The sequence below is a fragment of the Cetorhinus maximus genome, chromosome 23 (assembly GCF_964194155.1).
Source record: "Cetorhinus maximus chromosome 23, sCetMax3.hap1.1, whole genome shotgun sequence".
In the NCBI taxonomy this organism is placed as follows: domain Eukaryota; kingdom Metazoa; phylum Chordata; class Chondrichthyes; order Lamniformes; family Cetorhinidae; genus Cetorhinus; species Cetorhinus maximus.
The window spans coordinates 22,515,879-22,536,904 of NC_135901.1; the positions used below are offsets into that span (position 1 = coordinate 22,515,879).

General features: G+C 44.0%; 3 protein-coding genes and 1 pseudogene across 3 annotated transcripts in view; 3 read left to right on the forward strand and 1 right to left on the reverse strand.

The window, feature by feature from the left end:
- The window catches only part of LOC144697452 (uncharacterized), a 35,958-nt gene extending 33,912 nt beyond the window's left edge, over positions 1 to 2,046 (forward strand). The window contains 1 exon segment of the mRNA XM_078569428.1: positions 991 to 2,046. Within this exon segment, the coding sequence (XP_078425554.1) occupies positions 991 to 1,918 (928 nt within the window). The 3' untranslated portion in view covers positions 1,919 to 2,046.
- Positions 1 to 15,017, forward strand: part of LOC144696907 (uncharacterized) — a 75,509-nt gene extending 60,492 nt beyond the window's left edge. The window contains 1 exon segment of the mRNA XM_078568623.1: positions 12,211 to 15,017. Within this exon segment, the coding sequence (XP_078424749.1) occupies positions 12,320 to 14,644 (2,325 nt within the window). The 5' untranslated portion in view covers positions 12,211 to 12,319 and the 3' untranslated portion in view covers positions 14,645 to 15,017.
- The window catches only part of LOC144697420 (uncharacterized), a 45,004-nt pseudogene that overhangs the window by 11,390 nt on the left and 12,588 nt on the right, over positions 1 to 21,026 (reverse strand).
- LOC144697113 (uncharacterized) overlaps positions 1 to 21,026 on the forward strand; it is a 425,270-nt gene that overhangs the window by 2,966 nt on the left and 401,278 nt on the right. The gene's annotated exons all lie outside the window — the stretch shown is intronic.

Genomic DNA, 21,026 nt, shown 5'->3' on the forward strand with positions numbered 1-21,026 from the left:
TTACAGGGAGGTTGGCTGCCCTGGAATGTATTAGGATAGTTAAGTCATTGTAACAAAGGAATGGACGAGAGTTTCAGCAGCAGATGAGCTGAGACTAGGGCGGAGTCAGGTGATGTTACTGAGGTGGAAATAGGCAGTCTTGGTGATAACACTGAAATGTGATTGTCAACTCATCTCGGGGTCAGATATTACATAAAAATCATGAATAGTCTGGTTCAGCCTCAGACAGTTTTCAGGGAGAGGGATGGAGTCGGTGACTAGGGAGTGGAGTTTACCACAGGGACTGAATACAATGGCTTCAATCTCCCAATATTTAAATGGAGGAAATTTCTTCTCATCCAGGACTGGATGTCAGGCAAGTCAGGATGGTGCGTGAGTTGGAGGGGAGCTTGGAGTTGATGGTGTTCACATACATCTGTTACCCAGGTCCTTTCAAGTGGTGGAGGTTGAGGGTTTGGGAGTTTCTGTCAAAGTTATGGTTGAGTTTGTCTCTCATTTACTAGCTGCCTTTCCCACTTCTCTCTCTCTCCTCCCATAGTGTCCAGAGTCTTGTGTAAGCCTAGACCGGGTGGCAGGTTCCCTTCCCTGTAGGACATTAGTGAACCAGTTGGGTTTTTACGACAGTCAAGCAGTTTTCATGGTCACTTGTTACTAGTTCCGACTGCACAACTTACCAGATTCATTCAGCTCAGTTTCACAACCTGCCTTTGGTACATGTGGGTTCTCTCACTCCCTTTTTTCTGTTTTAAATCAATTGCATCGAAGATTAGAAGGGGAGGATTTGTGGTTCAGAAACTCAAACTAAACATCACATCAGGATCTGAATGAGTCACCCAATTCATCAGGACCTGAATATCATCAGCCTTTGAGCATGGAACCAAAAAGCACCATTCAACCTGGGGAAAAACTATGGAAATGTGGGGAAAATGAGAATGGATTCAATTACCCATCTGAGCTGGAAATTCACCAGCGAATTCACACTGAGGAGAGGCCATTCACCTGCTCTGAGTGCGGGAAGGGATTCACAAAGTCAAACTACCTGCTAAAACACCAGCGAGTTCACACTGGGAAGAGGCCGTTCACCTGCTCCGAGTGTGGGAAAGGATTCATTAATTCATCTGATCTGCTCACACACCGAAGAGTTCACACTGGGGAGAGGCCGTTCATCTGCCCCAAGTGTGGGAAGGGATTCGCTCAGTCATCCACCCTGCTTATACACCAGCGAGGTCACACTGGGGAGAGACCGTTCACCTGCTCTGTGTGTGGGAAGGGATTCACTTGTTCATCAAACCTGATGAGACACCAGCAAATTCACACCAACAAGAAACCTTTCAAATGCACAGACTGTGAGAAGTGCTATAAAAGTATTGAGGAACTGATGTCCCATCAACGTTTTCACACTGATGAGAGACCGTTCAGGTGCTCTCACTGTGGGGCTGGGTTCAGGCAAACATGTGAACTCACTGTACACCAGCGAATCCACACTGGGGAGAGACCGTTCCTCTGCTCCGAGTGTGGGAAGGGATTCACTCAGTCATCCAACCTGCTGCGGCATCAGCGAGTTCACACTGATGAGAGACCTTTTAAATGCCCAGACTGCGGAAAGTGCTATAAAAGTTCTGGGGAACGAATGCGCCATCAACGTGTTCACACTGATGTGAGACCATTCAGATGCTGTCAATGTGGCACTGGGTTCAGGCAATCATCTCAGCTCACTATACACCAGCAAGTTCACACTGGAGCGAGACCATTCATCTGTTCCATGTGTGGAAAGGGATTCACTCAGTCATCCCACCTGCAGAAACACCAGCGAGTTCACAGTGCGGAGAGACCATTTATCTGCTTCGTGTGTGGAAAGAGATTCACTCGGTCATCCACCCTGATGAGTCACCAGCGAGTTCACAAACAATTACAGTGACTGGACTTTGCTGTTAATCACGTCCAGAACTGAACCATGTTCATTGCTGTCTATTTTTACTGACGTTAATAAACTCCTGCCTCGTTATCATGGTTAGTTTTCTGGATAAAAGTCAAATAAATTAGCTTTGTATTAAACACAGTGTGTTGAATCTTCTTAATATCTCTAACACATTAGTTCCTTTTGAAGTTCTCTCCCATCTCCTCCACCCTCACCTCCCAACAACAAGTGTGAGGAGCTCATGGAGCTTCTTTGTCACAAAGATTGAGACAATCTGATCAGCTGCCTCTGCTGCTTCCCTCCTTTTCACTAGCCCACAGGGAAAAACTGTATCTAAAGTTCTTCCTTCTCCGAGCCCTGAACTTGCATCTTTCTCCAATTTCTCTCCTACCTTCTAACTTCCTCAAAGTTCATCTTGTCCATGAAACCTGCCTTCTGCTCCCTTGACCCTATTCTCACTAAACTGCTGACCATCCAACTTCCCTCAACAATGGGGTCCTCCATTTATTAATGGAGACATGAAGTACAAAAGCAAGGAAGTCACGCTGAATCTTTATAGATCACTTTTTAATCCTCAGCTCAAATATTGTGTTCAGTTCTGAGCATCACACTTCAGGAAAGCAGTCAAGGCCTTGGAGAGAGTACACGGAAAATTGACCAGAATAGTATCAGGGATGAGGGGTTTCCGTTATGTGGAGAGACTGGAGAATCTGGGATGGTTCTCTTTAGAGCAGAGAAGGTTAAGGTGTGATTTTAATAGAGGTGTGAGCATTTTTGAAGAATTTTTATCAAATAGGGAGAAATTGTTTCCATTGGCAGGATGGTTGGTAACTGCAGGACACAATTTTGTCCTGCACACAATTTTGCCATAATTGGCAAAAAATCCAGGATGGAGATGAGGAGGGGTTATTTTACTCAGTGAATTCTGATTACCTAGAACACATTGTCTGAATGACTGGTGGAAGCAGATCTAATAGTAACTTTCAAAAGTGATTTGGAGTTTTACTTCATAAGGAAAGATTTTCAGGGCTCGGGAGAAAGATCAGGGGAGTGGGACAGAATGTCAACATTTTCAGAGAGACAGTACAGACAAAATGAGCTGAATGGCCACCTTGTCAGCTCTATGATTCGATCGTATGGTGTTTATTATGAATCATTATCCTGTTATAGAATCATAGGATCTCATCAGTGTACAACACAGAAGGAGGCCACTTGGTTCATCGAATCTGCACTGGCTCTTTCAAAGAACAATCTGGTTAATCCCACTCCTCCATTCTTTCCCCATATCCCTGGACGAGGATTCAGCCGATCATCTGGCCTGTCAAGACACAAGCCCAGTCACACTGGGGAGAAACCATGTTAATGTGGGAACAGTGGAAATGGAATAAATTACTCATATGAGTTGGAAATTGATCAGCACAAACATACCAGGGAGAGGCCATTCACCTGCTCCATGTGTAGGACGGGATTCGCTCGGTCATTCAGCTCTCAAACACACCAGCAAGTTCATACTCGAGAGAGAGGGGGTTTAAATGCTTAGAATGTGACAAAAGTTTTAAAAGCCGGTTCCTATTTTTATTGGTGGACGTGGCCTAATGGACTACTTTCTGAGGCCCAATTGCTGCTGCAGAAAAAGCTCGTGAAAAGGTCAGTGTTCATTTTTTCTGAAAAGCTGATTTCTTCAATAATCAGGATCATAATGTATTAATAATCAGGATTGTAATATATTAATAGTCAGGATAATATATTAACAATCAAGATCATAATATATTAATAATCAGAATCATAATGTATTAGGATCATAATACATTAATAATCAGGAAAATATATTCATAATCAGCATCATAGTGTATCAATAACCAGGATACTGTTACATTAATAATTAGAATCCTATTGCATCAATAAAGAGGATCCTATTACATTAATAATCAAGATTCCATTACATTAATAGTCTGGTGCCTATTTCATCAACAATCAGGACCTTATTTTATAAATAATCATCCTATGAGATTAATAATCAGGATCTATTACGTTAATAATTAGGATTATATTTAATTACACAGTTCCATTTGCATTAATCGTTAGCTGCTTATTGGTTCAATTATCAGGAAATTATTGCAATTATCAAGATGCTAATGCATTAATAATCAGAATTATTTCAATTAATAATCAGAGTCCTATGGCATCAATACTCAGGATCCTATTACGTTAAAGTCATTTTCCAATTGTGTCCATAATCAGGATCCTGTAAGATGAATACCCAGGAGGCTATTATATTAATAATCAGAGCCCAAGTACATCAACAATCCCTCCAACCCCACTCAACAGCTCTTGTACCCTCAAATTTTCAGTCTGGGGTCACACAAAGTCTGAGGTATTAAAATGGGATCACACTGGGAAAACATCTGGGAAGCACTGATTTAAACAAACTCTTTCTGGACTTAAATGCACTTATCTCATGACTCATCTCACTATCAATGTCACATCTCCCTGTTCTATCTCCCTGATAGAAGTTATTATTATTCGTGGTTATCAGGTGTCGTTGTGGGCTTACCCTTGTTCTGCTATTATCACATTCTGCTTTCTTAACTTAATGCTACATTCAGCACCTTTTTTAGCCCTTACCATTACCATTACCACTCTCTTTGTCCTTTTGATCATGACATTTTTTGACAATCTCTCCTTTGCTCCCACCGATTGCTGGCCTTCTATCCAGCTTCACCTGCTCCACCCCCATTAAACAGTATAAATTTCATCACATTTCTACTTCTCTCCAGCTCTGAAGAAGGGCCATATGGACTCTAAACGTTAACTCTGTTTCTCTCTCTATAGATGCTGCTAGGCCTGCTGAGTTTTTCCAGAATTTTCTGTTTTTCTTTCAGATTTCCAGCATTGCAGTATTTTGCTTTCAATCTCAAAGACAACCTCTTATAGTTCGGGTGGGGGTGGTGGTTGTGAGTGCTCAATCACGTTTGGAGGGGTTAAATGATATGCGTTTTCTATTGCATTACATTTTATATTACAATCACATAAAATCTGGAACTCTGATGGGAATATGGATTGGTGTTAGGTGAGAAGATCTGGCTCAGTGTATTACTGCAGGAAGTCTAAAAACTAGAGTCATGGTATTTCAGAGCTGATTCCTGTGCTGGCAGCAATCCCATTGCTAACTGTTGATAAGGCTCCAGTAGTGCTGTAGGATGATGCACACAAGGAATTTGTGAACTATCTGAGGGTCATAGTGAGGGGAGAGGAAGGGTTCTGGAAAGCTGCAAACTCTTCATGTTGTTCCAGGAGAAGTGGGGTCTGGTTGTGTAGATGTCAGGTTTTACACAGCACATGATCAGCCTGTGGTTTCACCCTGGATGAAGAATCTCTGAATAAAGAATCTCTCTCTCTCTCCATGGACACGCAAACACCCACACAAACAGATACACATGGGGAAACTTCCTGTCCAATTGGGTGGACACCAAACAACCTGACTAAAGGGAATAAAGTATTGGTGCCTGTAAGGGCCACAATGTTTGAGAAATTCAAGGAAACATTACCCTCCAAAGACTACAAGCAGTTTTGCCCATGCAATTCCACCTCTTTCTCTGAACCTTAAATCTATACTGAACAACATTTGGCACAGAGACATCAACAAAACATTAACATTGAGCAATCTATTGCCACCCTGGGTTATCAGACCCATTTAGAGATAGTGTACAATACACGGCATAATCCTGGGATAATTACAGCCGCTAACTTTCCTCTTGTAATTACAGAAGATGCAAATTCTTTTATATTGATGGTCCAGTTGATGAAGAGAATTCTAAGGCGGGTTACAAGGAGAAAGAGTATAATGTTGTTTTGACTCTGTAGTCCAATATTTCCCTGACTTTAATCATTGCTGCTCCAATGTCATAGGACATATATTGCATAATATCTAAAAGGAGCCATAAATATTGCACAACTTCACAATTTACAACATTACTCCTGATGTTCATGTGTTCCCTAGCTTTCTTTTCCATTAGTTTCATTTACAGATCTATAAGCGATGGACTTGCTACCATTCAAACAAAACTGTTTTCACCACTAAGGCTCCGCTCTTATTTAATAGTCTTCATGACATCATCGCACCAGGACTGGATGACATCATAAGAGTCCATTGTTTCTTAATGATCCACATCGATTGCAACTGGAAATATTATTATACCTGTGCACATTATCTAGGCTGACACTCCAGTGTGACATTGAGGGACTGCTGCACTGTGAGAGACAGTGACCTTCAGATGGAACTTGTGGAGGATCTGGCCACAATCTTGTAATTCTCGTTTTTCTAGTAGTGGTGCCAAAGGACTGACAGGTTGCAAATGTTACACCCCTGTTCAAAAACACAGCAATTACAGCCAATCATCTTAACATCAGCTAATAATCTGGGCGAAATTCAATTGCCACTTGGAAAAGTATGGATTAATAAATGGAAACCAACATGAATTTTTTAAAAGCAAATTTGACTAACTTCATCAAGCAAGAGTGTATAAAGTACTGGAGTTGATGCCTTGGTGAATAAAACGGTGGCTAGTATAGTACCACACAATAGACCTGTCAGCAAAGTTGAAACCCATCAGATTAAAAGGGTAGTGGCTGCCTGGATATTAAATTGGTTCAGGGACAGAAAGCAGAAATGTTTGTTTTTCAGGATGGAGGGAAATTTTCAGCAGTGTGACCCCAGCGTTCACTACTGTTCTCTTTAATATATATCAATGAAGTGAACTTGGGTACACAGGGCTGAATTTCAAAATTTGCATGTGTTGAAAAGCTCAGAAATATAAGAAACAGTGAGGAGGATAATAACAAACTTCACGAGGACAGGGAGACACTGGTGAAAATGGCAGACACATAACGGATTAAATGCATACACCATACTGCGTGGCACATCTTACATTCTTACCAATTGTCTGAATGGTCAGGATGGTGAGGCATTAAGCAGATGGGAAATGGATTTAGAAACAGTATAAAGAAGAAATTAATAGGGAAAATACAAGCAACAAGTGCCCATGGAAATAAAAATGAGATTGACTGAATGCAAAAACAAAATAAACAGAACTAGAAGACAGAAAACACTAGCTACTTAAGATTATTGGAATTAATCTGTCTGGGAAACCATCAGCCATAAGGCATTTGACTGAAATAAATGTGTGTGATGTAACAATCATGAAATACACAAATAATTCCAGTATATGTTATATTGCTAACAGCTCAATGAAGACTTGGATCATACAGAGCCAGAGGATCTGCGGTTTCACAACCATCAGTGTGTTATACAATATAAGAGACCATTTTTCAGAGCCACTGATTTGTGTCAGTACTATCTGTGCATTCCTGTTTTGATTGTATGGAAATTACAGCTGTGTTTTGGGACTAAATTGGATACATGAGCATAGAAATGTCAGCAATCATTAATTTTAATGTGAGGACAGTTAACACTCCTGTGAAGGGGTTTGGAACGTTTTTATACCGTTAAGCTGCTATAAAAATCCAAGTCATTGACTGTGGGAAGGGAGTAAACTCCCTGTCAGAGCTGCAAACTCATGATACAGTCACACCACAGATTGACTGCTCAGCAGCTGAATGTGGAAAGAGATGCACTTGGTCATCCCATTTACTGACAAAGGAGCACAGTCACATCAGAGAGAGGCTGTTGACATATTTCATGAGAACGAGGGCATTTTGTTATTTTTCCAACTGTTCACACTGCAGTTTAAAGGTTCAAAGGGTTTCATGCATGATCAGCATATTTTTACTGTAGAGAGTCTTTTTAAATGTTCCATTTGATAGGAAAAGACTCACTTGTTCATCGCACCTGCTGACATACTAGTGAGCTCACATGTGAGTTCAACAGGGGGTGGATTCTACAATTATTTTTACTGTTTTGGTGACTCTTAATTCCTGACCAATTCCAATTCCCCTTCTCTGGAACTGGATAATGGCCCGTGCATTTGGGTTCCTCTATAACCTGTTTTCTAATTTTATTTGTGGTTCTTTAGTCCCAGGCTGCACCCGGTAACAGCCAATAAATCACGAAAACCATGCCGCATTTACAATGGCGGGGCATTTCCCCAGCATCCCTCGCGGCGGAGAATGTCCCCCATCCAGACCACAGGAGTCCAGTGCGCAAGTGCAGGACAGCATAGTGTTTGGAGCATGCGCATTGGGAGTTATAGCGAAGGGAACGTATCTGCATGTTGTCTCTGCAGCCAATAAGATAGCTGCGTGTCGGAGGGAGCGATGAGCGAAGTGAGCGGACGGAAAGGCTCCGTGAACACCCAGTCAAAGCGTCAAACACCGAATAAGAAGCACCCTGTCCAGTCTGGGGTTTCCTGGAGCCGCTGAGCTTCCTCTGGTCACAGGCGCGGGTTAACGGCCGCCATCTTGAGCGGGTGTCAATGTGCAGCAGCGCGCATGCGCGGTCATACCTGTCCCTGTCAGCAGGAGGAGGGAATATTGTGCATTTCCATCCTGGACTGACAGGGATGGATTTTGGAAACTCCTTTTACAGCGGGGTTAGGAGGGAAGAATTTGCCAACGGAAATTTAAAGCCAAGCACCGCATCAGGACTGATAGAATCATTCGATTCATCAGGACCTGGATATTATTGGCCTTTGAGTGTAAGCATTGAGTTCGAGTTCAATACCATTCACTGTGTAAAATTTCTTCCTCACAGTTACCCTGTGGATCTTAAATCTGTTTCCCAAAATCATTTTGTGGTCTGCTAATGGGAACAGCTTTTCTTTATCTACCTTATTTAAATCTATTATAAATTTGTCCACCTCTATCAAATCTCCCTTCAATCTCCTTTGCTCCAAGGAGAACAACCCTAGTTTCTCCAACCTAACATTGCAACTATAATCCCTCATTCCTGGAACTATTCTGGTAAATCTCCTCTGCACCCTCTCAAGGACCATCACATCCTTCGTAATGTGTAGTGATCATTGGTTTGCACAGACCCAGATGTTCTGTGTTCGTGTCTATGATGTCATCACACATCGCTAATTCCACGGTGACATCAGTCCGCTCCCCGAGTATTTCCTCAACTGGGAGACTTTTCTCTGTGACTCCAGTGCTTCTGATATCTTTCCATCTGCAGGCTCCAACAGGAGATTTTAAAATTGAAAACAGTGAAATCGCTTCAGAAGTGAGTCACTCACCATCCTGACTTGGAAATATATCGTCGTCCCTTCACTGTTGCTAGGTCAAAATCCTGGAATTCCCTTCCAAACAGCACTGTGGGTGTACCTACACCACATGGACTGCAGCGGTTCAAGAAGGCAGCTGACCACCACCTTCTCAAAGGCAATTAGGGATGGGCATTAAATGTTGGCCCAGCCAGCGAAGCCCACATTCTATGAATGAATAAAAAAGTGAGTATTTTTGACCATTCATCTAAAATTTAGAGCTTTTAATGCTATGCTCTGTTACCTGTGAGAGGTTCCATGGCTCTGGAGCTGGTGTGGCTCCTTTACTGTGGATCTGAAACCATGTCCATCCATTGCTCTGTTTCACCTCTTCCCTTTCTGATCACCTCTCTGCCATTGTCTAACTTCCTCTGTCTCTAATATTGGGTGTATTTTTGTTATGTTTAGTACATTTTACTGTTACTTCTGCCGACCATGTCTAAATGAAGTTTCTGCCACTGCCCATCCCCCAACCATGTGCTGCTGGCTTCCCAGCTTTATCTTCCTACAGTATCTTTCATGGTCAGGAATTGTTTTTCCTGCACTTTAGCCTGTTTCTCTTCTGTTTTTGAGCTTATATTGACCATTAAATTCTGCACCATTTTTAATACCCGTGGTTCATTTTGCAGACTGAGACGTTAACTTTGATTCTCTCTCCACAGATGTTGCCTGACCTGCTGAGTTTTTCCAGCATTTTCTCTTTGTATCTCAGATTTCCAGCACTGCAGAATTTGCTATTATTTTATTGCAGGCATTGCTCACAGAACCGAGTCTAGAAACACATGTGGACCAATTAAGAGCCGGTTTGTAGCAGGGTCGACAGTGGCTGCAGAAGTTAGTCCCTGGCCTCCAGTGTAGGCCCATTTTCATTGAGTTATAGAATCACCGAGTGATTGCAATACAGAAGGAGGCTATTTAGCCCGTTGCCCCGTGCTGGTTGTCTGTGAGAGCAACTCAGTTAGACCCACTCCCCTGCCCTTCCCTCATAGTCCAGTGATTGTGATTTTCACTTCAGGCGTTTATCCAATTTCCTTTTGAAACCCTTTGTTATATCAGTTTGAGCTGGAGGGGCGATGGAGGAGAAGCTGCTGGGTTTATAACCCCAAGGACTTTGGAACCCAGTCAGACCCAGAAATTTCCGATGTGAAATTGTCGAGGAAGTTAGATTCCAGGAGAGATCAGGTTGCAAAAGGATATTGTTCCAGAACAAGTATTTCTGTGGATGCTTTTACTCTATTTTACATATGCATTTTTAAAAAATGTATTCTTGGATTTGGGAGTCACTAACAAGACCAGCAGCAAATATTACCCATCCCCAGTTACCTGTGGAGAAGATGATGTTTGACCTTCTTGAACCGCTGCAGTCCGTGTGGTGAAGGTACTCCCACAATGCTGTTAGATAAGGATAAGTGATGAGGAAGGAACAATGATATATGTCCAAATCAACAGTGTTTCATAGAAATGTTACAAAGCACCTTTGACACCGAGCCCCATAAGAAGATATTAGGGCAGGTGACCCAAAGCTTGGTTGAAGAGGAGAGGGGGAAGGTGGAGAGGTTTAGGGTGGAAATTCCAGAGCTTGGCACCTAGGCAACTGAAAGAACGGCCACCGAAGGCCTTTTAAAATCAGGCACGCTCAGGAGGCCGGATTAGAGGAGAACATATATCTTGGAGGGTTGTAAGGCTGGAGGAGATCACAGAGATAGGGAGTGGTGAGATTATGGAGGGATTTGAAAACACGAATGAGAAACTTAAAGTGTAGGTGCTTCTTAACCTGGAGTATTTGTAGGTCAGTGAATACAGGAGTGATGGGTGAACAAGACTTGGTGCGAGTAAGCACACGGGCAGCAGAGTTTTGAATGACCTCAAGATTACGAGGAGGTTGAATGTGGGAGGCCGGCCAGTAGTGTGTCAGGATAGTTAAGTCTAGAGGTAACTAAGGAATGGATGAGAGTCTCAGCAGCAGATGAGCTGAGACTAGGGTGGAGTCGGGTGATGTTACTGAGGTGGAAACAGGCGGTCTTGGTGATTCTAGATTTCCCCCTATTTATACCTTTCTCTGTTGCCTTGTCTCTACTCTTTGATTTACCACATCTTCCCAATTTTTTATTCTTCCTGTCAAAATGGACAATTTCATATTTTCCCACATTATACCCCATTTGCCAAATTACTGCTCACTGACTTAACCTATCTATATCCCTTTGTAGCCTCCTTACATTCTCTTCACAACTTCCTTTCCTACCTATCTTTGTATTATTAGCAAATTTAGCAACCATACCTTTGGCCCCTTCATCCCAGTTATTGACATAAATCGTAAGAAGTTGAGGTCGCAGCACTGATCCCTGTGACACCCCACTCATTACAGCTTGCCAACCAGAAAATGATCCATTTATGCCTACTCTCTGTTCCTGTTGGCCAGCCAATCTTCTATCCATGCCAATATGTTACCCACTACACCACAACTTTTATTTTCCACCATAATCTTTGATGTGGCACCTTAGCAACTGTGTTCTTGAAATCTAAGTACAGTGCATTCACCGAGAGGGATGGAGTCAGTGGCTCGGGAGTGGAGTTTGTTGCTGGACTGAAGACAGTGGCTTCAGTCTTCCCAATATTTAAATGGAAGTGATTTCAGCTCATCCAGTACTGGAAATCAGACAAGTCAGGATAGTGGGTGACCTAGAGAGGAACTTGGAGGTAATGGTGTTTGCATACACCTCCTCACCATGGTCATTCTGGATAGTGGAGATTGATGCTTTGGGAGATTCTGTCAAAATTCTGGTTAGTTGTAGGTATATAAAACTCCCCTTAAACCCCTGCCTCTCCCACCTCTCTATCCCCCTCTTTCCATAGAGGCCAGAGTCTTGTGTAGGCCCAGATTGGGTGACGGGTTCCCTTCCCTGAAGGACATTAGTGAACCAGTTGGGTTTTTATGATAATCCAGCAGCTTTGATGGTTATTTTTTCCTGGAGCTTCCCCCACAAGTTCATTCAGTTCAATTTCACAACCTGCCTTTGTGTTTTGGTGGGTTCTCTCTCACTCCCTTTTTTCTGTTTTCAATAAATTTCACAGGGTATTAGAAGGGGAGGATTTGCAGTCGGGAAACTGAAACCAAATATCACATCAGAATCTGACGGTGTCGCCTAATTTAGCGTAACTTGAATATCATTGGAGTTTGAACATGGAAAGAGAAAGCACCATTCACAGCGGGGAGAAACCGTACACGTGCTCTGTGTGTGGACAAGGCTTCAACCGATCATCTGATCTGTCAAAACACCAGTGCATTCACACTAGAGAGAGGCTGTTCACCTGCACTGAGTGTGGAAAGGGATTCACTCGGTTATTCACCCTGCTGAGACACCAGCGAGTTCACACTGGGGAGAGACCATTCACATGCCCTGAGTGTGGGAAGGGATTTACTCAGTCATCCACCCTGCTGACACACCAGCGCACTCACACGGGGGAGAGGCCATTTACCTGTCCTGAATGTGGAAAGGGATTCATTAATTCAACCAATTTGCTGACACATCAGAGAGTTCATACTGGGGAGAGGCCATTTACCTGCCCTGCATGTGGGAAGGGATTCAATAATTCAACTAACCTACTCAGACACCAGCGTGTTCACACTGGGGAGAGGCCATTTACCTGCTCCGTGTGTGATAAGGAATTTACTCAGTTATCCCACCTGCTGAGACACCAGCGAGTTCACACTGGGGAGACACCATTCACCTGTTCTGATTGTGGGAAGGAATTCAGTCAGTTACCCCACTGGCTAAGACACCAGCAAGTTCACACTGGGGAGAGGCCATTCATCTGCTTCGAGTGTGGAAAGGGATTCACTCAGGCAAATGATTTGCTGAGACACCAGCGAATTCACACTGGGGAGAAGCCATTCACCTGCTCCGAGTGTGGGAAGGGATTCACTCAGGCAAATGATTTGCTGGGACACCAGCGAGTTCACACTGGGGAGAGGCCATTCACCTGCTCCGAGTGTGGGACAGGATTCACTCGGTTATCCAACCTATTGGATCACCAGCGAGTTCACACTGGGGAGAAGCCGTTCACTTGCTCTGAATGTGGGAAGAGATTCACTCGGTCATCCAGCCTGCAGAAACACCAGCGAGTCCACACTGAGAAAAGTCCTTCCACTTGCACAGAGTCTGGGGAGGGACTCATTCAGCTATCCAACCTGCAGACACACCGACAAGTTCACACTGAAGCAAGTCCTTCCACCTGCACAGAATCTGGGGAGGGACTCATTCAGTCATCCAGCCTGCAGAAACACCAGCGAGTCCGCACTGAGGAAAGTCCTTCCACTTGCACAGACTCTGAGGAGGGACTCATTCAGTCATCCAGCCTGCAGAAACACCAGCGAGTCCGCACTGAGGAAAGTCCTTCCACTTGCACAGAGTCTGAGGAGGGACTCATTCATTCATCCAGCCTGCAGAAACACCAGCGAGTTCACACTGAGGAAAGTCCTTCCACCTGCACAGAGTCTGAGGAGAGACTCATTCAGTCATCCAACCTGCAGACACACCGACAAGTTCACACTGAGGAAAGTCCTTCCACCTGCACAGAGTCTGGGGAGGGACTCATTCAGTTATCCAACCTGTTAACAGGCCAGCGAGATCACACTGACGAGAGACCTTTTAAATGTCTAAACAGTGAGAAGTGCTCTAAAAGTTCCCAGGAGCTGAGGTACCATCAAGGTGTTCATAATGACGAGAGACCGTTCAGGTGCTCTCACTGCGGGACTGAGTTCAGGCGATCATCTGACCTCAGTGATCACCAATGCACTCACTCTGGGGAGAGACCCTTCACTTTCCCTGAGTGTGGAAAAGGACTCACTCAGTCACCCAAACTGCAGACACGCCAGCGCACTCACACTGGGGAGAGGCCGTTCACCTGCCCCAATTGTGGGAAGGGATTCACCCAGTCATCCAACCTGCTGAGACACCAGCGAGTTCACACTGGGGAGAGACCGTTCACCTGCTCTGATTGTGGGAAGGGATTCACTGAGTTGTGCAACTTGCTGACACACCAATGAGTTCACACCGGGGAGAGGCCGTTCGCCTGCTCCGAGTGTGGAAAGAGATTTATTAATTCAGCCAACATGCTGAGACACCAGCGAGTTCACACTGGAGAGAGACCGTTCACCTGCTCCGAGTGTGGGAAGGGATTCACTCAGTTATCACATCTACTGCGACATCAGCATGTTCACACTGGAGAGAAACCATTCACCTGCCCGGTGTGTGGGAAGGGATTCACTCAGTTATCGCACCGGCTAAGACACCAGCGTGTTCACACTGGGGAGAAACCGTTCACCTGCTCCGTGTGTGGGAAGGAATTCACTCAGACAAATGACCTGCTGAGACACCAGCGAGTTCACACTGGGGAGAGACCATTCATGTGCTCCGAGTGTGGGAATCAATTCGCTCAGTTATCCACCCTGCTGAAACACCAGCGAGTTCACACTGGGAAGAGGTCGTACACCTGTTCCAAGTGAGAGAAGGGCTTCTCTTGGTCACCCAACCTGCTTCGACACACCAGCGATTTCACATTGAGCAAGACCTTTTAAATTCCTGGACTGTGGGAAGTGAAATAAAAGTTCTTGGGAACTGTTCTATCTACATGTTCACACTGAATAGAGACCGTTCAGGTGCTCTCACTGCAGATCTGTGTCCAGGAAATCATTTCAATTCACTGTACACCAGGAATTTCACAGTGGGGAGAGGCCATCCACCTGCTTGGAATGTGGGAAGGAATTTGCTGAGACACCAGCGAGTACACAAGTAACCACAGTGATTGGATTTTGCTGTTAATCATAATTAGGACTGAAGCATGTCCATTGGGTCTGTTTCTGTTGATGTTAATAAACTCCAGCCCAGTTATGGGGCTAATATTCTGGGTAAAAGTCAAATAAATCAGCTTTGAATCAAATACACTGTGTCAAGTCTTTTAAATATCTCTAACACAAGTTAGATGTGCTCTCCCTCTCCCTGTCTCCTCCATCCTCACCTCCAACAACAAGTGTGAGGAGCTCATGGAGTTTCTTTGTTACTGAGATTGAGACAATCCAAACAGCTGCCTCTTCTGCTTCCCTCTCTTCTAGTTGCCCACCGGGACAAATTGCCTCTAAAATTCCCTCTTTTCTGAGCCCTGAACCTGCATCTTTCTCCAGTTTCTCTCTCGTATCCCCTCATGTGCTCATCTTATCCATCAGACGCGCCTTCTGCTCACAAGGGGCTTAATGGCCTCCCTCTGCTGTAACACTCTGTCATCAACCCTGTTACTACTAAACTGCTGATCACCCAAGTAAGCTGGTGTAGCTCTCTATCTTCAGGTGTTACACTGCTTTCTTTTAAATATGTAAAATGTAAAACGAGCAGAACAATGGTCTGTTGGTCTGTTATTGATGTATTAATAGAGATTGATTGTCAGGATTGACCAACAATAATTATCACATGGTGTGAATGGTAGGAGTTGGAACTTGATCTTTGTACTTTTACAATCCCTATGTCATCGCTCTGTTGGCAAGATCTCAGCCTCACATTCCCAGATTCAGACAAAGATTAACCAAGCCTCCGTCTCTAATGGCAACCAGATTACCAACAATTCTGTGCGCCTTAGAAACCGCTCTACTGCTGTGGGCTGGCTGGGTGGATCGCGCATGCTGAGTCTTTGACAGTTCACAATGCCCAAGTGATTGATGGCAGCTCCAGACCAATAGGAAGAAGGGGTGGGTCTGGAGGTCCGAGATTGCATCATTTTGAAAGCTGATTTGTCTCAAACTCAGTATCTTTTCACAGCATCTTTACAGTGCAGAAGGAGGCCATTCGGCCCATCGAGTCTGCACTGGCTCTATGAAAAATGCATTCCACCTAGTCCCACTCCCCTGCCTTATCCCCTTGCACATTCTGCCTTTTCAGATAGCAATCCAATTCCCTTCTGAATACCTTGATTGAACCTGTCTCCACCACCCTTTAGGAAGTTTGTTCCAGATTCCAACCATCCTCTGGGTGAAAAAATTTTTCCTCACATCACATTTACTCCTTTTGCCAATTATTTTGAATCCGTGGCCTCTAATCCTTGATGTTCTCTTGATTGGGAACAGTTTCTCACTATTTACACTGTCCATACCCCTCGGGATCTTGAATACCTCTATTAAGTCTCCTCTCAGCCTTCTTTTCTCCAATGAAAACAGTCCCAAACTCTCCTCATAGCTACAGTTCTTCATCCTAGGAATCATTCTTGTGAATCTCCTCTGTACTCTCTCCAATGCCTTCACATCCTTTTTCAAGTATGGCACCCAGAACTGGATGCAGTACTCCAGATGAGGCCTAACTAGTGTCTTACACAAGTTCAACATGACCTCTTTACTCTTGTACTCAATGCCTCTATTAATAAAGCCTAAGACGCTATATACTTTATTAATTGCTCTCTCAACATGCCCTGCCATCTTCAATGACCTATGAACATATATACCGAGGTCCCTCTGTTCCTTTAGAGGCTCACCCTTTATTTTAAACTGTCTCACCATACCTTTCCTGCCAAAACAAATCACCTCACACTTCTCTGCATTGAACTTCATCTGTGACTTGTCTGCCCAATCCACCAAAACGTTTATGTCCTTTTGAAGTTCAAAACTATCCTCATCACAGTTGACAACATTTCCAATCTTCGTATCATCTGCAAATTTTGAAATCATGCCCTGCACACCACTCCAGGAAAAAATTGGACCTTTCTGTTTGTGGCTTTAAACAGATGAAACCCTGTGAGTGTAGATGTACAAAAGGACCTGGGTGTCCTTGTCCATAAGTCACTGAAAGCTAACATGCAGATGCAGCAGGCAATTAGGAAGGCTAATGGAATGTTAGCCTTTATTGCAAGAGGATTTGAGTACAGGAGTAGTGAAGTCTTGCTTCAATTGTACAGAACCTTAGTTAGACTGTACCTGGAGTACAGTGTGCAGCTTTGGTCACCATACCTTAGAAGGGATGTTATTGCCATAGAGGGAGTGCAACAAAGGTTCACCAGAAACAAAAACAAAAATAGCTGGAAAAACTCAGCAGGTCTGACAGCATCTGCGGAGAGGAACAGTTAACGTTTTGAGTCCGTATGGCTCTTCATCTGATGAAGAGTCATACGGACTCGAAATGTTAACTTTCTTCCTCTCCGCAGATGCTGTCAGACCTGCTGAGGTTTTCCAGCTATTTTTGTTTTTGTTTCAGATTTCCAGCATCCGCAGTATTTTGCTTTTATCTAAAGGTTCACCAGACTTGTTCCGGGGATTGTGGACTGTCTAATGAAGAGAAATCGAGGAAACTGGGCCTGTATTCTCTAGAGTTTTGAAGAATGAGAGGTGACTTCATTGAAACCTTCAAAATACTTAAAGGAATAGATAGAATAGATGCAGGTAAGATGTTTTCTCTGGTTGGGGTGTCTAGAACACAATTTCAAAATAAGGGGCAAGCCACTTAATACGGAAAAGAGGAAACATTTCTTTACTCAGAGGTTGTGAATCTTTAGAATTCTCCACCCCAGAGGGCCGTGGAAGCTCAGCCATTGAGTGTGTTTAATGTAAAGATTGATAGATTTCTGATTAACAATAATGTAAAGAGTTACGGATAATGTGGGTAAAAGGTATTGAAGTGTTCAATCCACCATGATCATATTGAATGGTGGAGCAGACTTGATGGGCTGAATGGCCTTCTCCTGTTCCTATGTTCCTTTATGTGGAGCAAATATGTAAACATTTGTTAATGAAATGGATTCATTCAGGACAGACAGCAGGAATTATTTCAGGAAATTACACAGTGCAATGAGAAAGGAAATTCAGTGTCAGGACTGGGGAGCTGGGAGTTGTTACTGAAGGTTTGAGAACTGAAATAATCTGGAGTAAGAGTGGAGAAAATGACAACAAACTGAATATGAATAAACATGGAGCACCATTACCCGATTTCCTTCATCCCCGGTTTTAATCTCTCCACCATTGGTGGCTGTGCCTTCAGCTGCCTGGACCCTAAGATCTAGAATTTACCTCTGTAAACCTCTCCACCTTTCTACTTCACTTTCCTCCTTTAAGACACTCCTTATAACCGACCTCTTTGACCAAACTTTTAGTCATCTGACCTAATATGTCCTTATGCTCCTGTGAAATTTTATTATGTTAAAAACTCGATATAAATATCAGTTGTTGTTGTAGCTCAGTCAGACCTGATCACTTACTGAGTGAGTGAGTCTATATAAATGTAACTCAGATAGACACAGCTTGTGTCATAGTTCAGCGAGATCTGGTCACTGACTGAGTGAGTGAGTATATATAAATGCAACTCGGATACACACAGCTTGTGTCATAGTTCAGTGAGATCTGGTCACTGACTGAGTGAGTCTATATAAATGTAACTCAGACAGACACAGCTTGTGTCATAGTTCAGTGAGATCTGGTCACTGACTGAGTGAGTGAGTTTTTATAAATGTAACTCAGATAGACACAGCTTGTTAGGCCTGGGGGGAAGGAAGCTCTGAACTAACCACTGGACTTTCTGTTCTGCGCAATTGGGAAAGGGTGAATGTTTCCAAACATTGAAAATTACTAATAAAGTCATTAAAGATGGTTTGTTGTTGTGAGCTGCATTATCTGGTAGAATTAGAGTGAAGGAGTGGGATTGATCTACAGCCTGAGTCACCAGTTTAAAGACAGGAGGAGAGAGAATCTGGAGAGGAGAAAAGAATAAGTAGGAGACTGGACACTGAATCTGGAACAATGAGCAGAGAGGGAGAGGAGTGTGTGGGTCAGAGATTTATGGATTTGGGGGAATGAAAGGGGAAAAATGTTCCATAGAAACTAGAATTCTCTTCTGAATTTCTATCCTGTACTGACAGTGATGACTTTTGTAATCTCTGTTTACAGGGGGTTAGAGGGGATTTGCAGATGGGAACCCTAAACTAAAAATCTTGATAAGATCTTAAGGAATCACTTAATTCATGTACCTGGTTATTGAAGAAGAAATGTTTGTTCTGTCTTTGGAGAAAGATTGAAATCATAATTTTGATTGAAAAATCACCAGGATACGCACACAGACACCCCCGAGTTGGATACTCATCTCAGGGTCAAAACATGACATCAAGCATATGAAAAGTCTGTTTTAGTGTCAGACAGTTACCAGGGAGGGGAATGGAGTTGGTAGCAAGGGAATGAAAACAATGACTTCAGTCTTCCCAATATTTAATTGGAGGAAATTTCTGCACATGCACCACTGGATATCAGACAAACAGTCTGATAATTTACTAAGAGCGGAGAAGTTGAGAGAGGTGGTGGTGAAGTAGAGCTGGGAGCTGTCAGTGTAAACGTGATAACTGACACTGTTTTCAGATCATGAGCAGAATTTTACAGCCCCGTTGTGGTGGGGGCGGGGCCGGGAAACGTGGTGAGCCGTTCAAAAGTCCATTGACTTTGGCGGGACTGGAAGATCCCGCCAGCGGGAGGGGCTGTAAAATCTCACCCTCTGTTATTGTGTGGAGCAGGTTGATAAGCTAAGGCTGGATCCTTTGGGGACACCAGAGGTAACTGTGAGTGGGAAGGGAAGACATTGCAAGTGATTCTCTGGCTATGATTAGACAGGAGAGAGCGGCCCCACCCAGCTGGACAACAGGGGAGAGGCGAACGTGCAGAATGATGTGGTCGCCCTTATCAAAGGCTGCAGACAGGTTGAGGTCGAGACAGAAACATGATTGGGGGGGATTCAAACATACAGTTCCGGGAAAGATGGGCAGGGATTTGGGAGGTGACAACAAGGACTTTGGAGAGGAAAGGGAGGCTGGAGATGGGTCAGAAGTTTGTAAGGATATCGGGGTCAGGGATTTTTTTTTTTGAGGAGGGGGTGAGGATGGCAGATTTGAAGGAGAGAGGGACAGTGTCTGAGAGAGAAACTGTTAACATAGTCAGTGAACATGGGGAAGTTGGTTGATCAGCAGTTTAGTGGGAATAGCGTCGATGGAGCAGGAGGTGGGATTCATGGACAAGATGAGCTCTGAGAGGGCAGGAGGGGAGATGAGAGAGAAACTGGAAAAAGGTTCAAAGCTCAGACAAGGATGAGCTTTAGAGGCAGTTTGGCCCGGTGGGATAGTGGGAGGGAGGGAAGCAGCAGGGACTGCTTATCGGATTGTCTCAATCTTAGTGACAAAGAAGCTCCATGAGCTCCTCACAGTTGTTGTTGGTGAGGATGGGGGAGACAGGGAAGAGGGAGAGCCCTTCAAAAGGAACAAACTTATGTTAGAAATACTAAAAAGACACAGCACCGTGTGTGTTTAACACAAAGCTAATTTATTTGACTTTTAGCCAGAATATTAACTCCTGTAAGTGATCTGGAGTTTATTAACACCAGCAGAAACAGACAGAAGCAGATGGTTCAGTCCTGAACGTGATTAACAGCAGAATCCAATCGCTGTCATTACTTGTGAACTCGCTGGTGTCTCAGCAGGTGGGATGAGGTATTGAATCCCTTCCCACACTCGGCGCAGGTGAATGGCCTCTCCCCGGTGTGAACTCACTGATGTACAGTGAGTTGAGATGATCCCCTGAACCCAGTCCCGCAGTGAGTGCACCTGAATGGACTCTCGTCAGTGTGAACACGTTGATGGTGCGTCAGTTCCCCAGAACTTTTAAGACACTTCCCGCAGTCCGCGCATTTAAAAGGTCTCTCATCATTGTGAACTCGCTGGTGTGCAGTGAGTTGAGATGATCGCCTGAACCCAGTCCCGCAGTGAGAGCATTTCAATGGTCTCATATCAGTGTGAACACGTTGATGGGACATCAGTTTCCCGGAATTTTTAAAGCACTTCCCGCAGTCTGGGCATTTAAAAGGTCTCTCATCGTTGTGAACTCG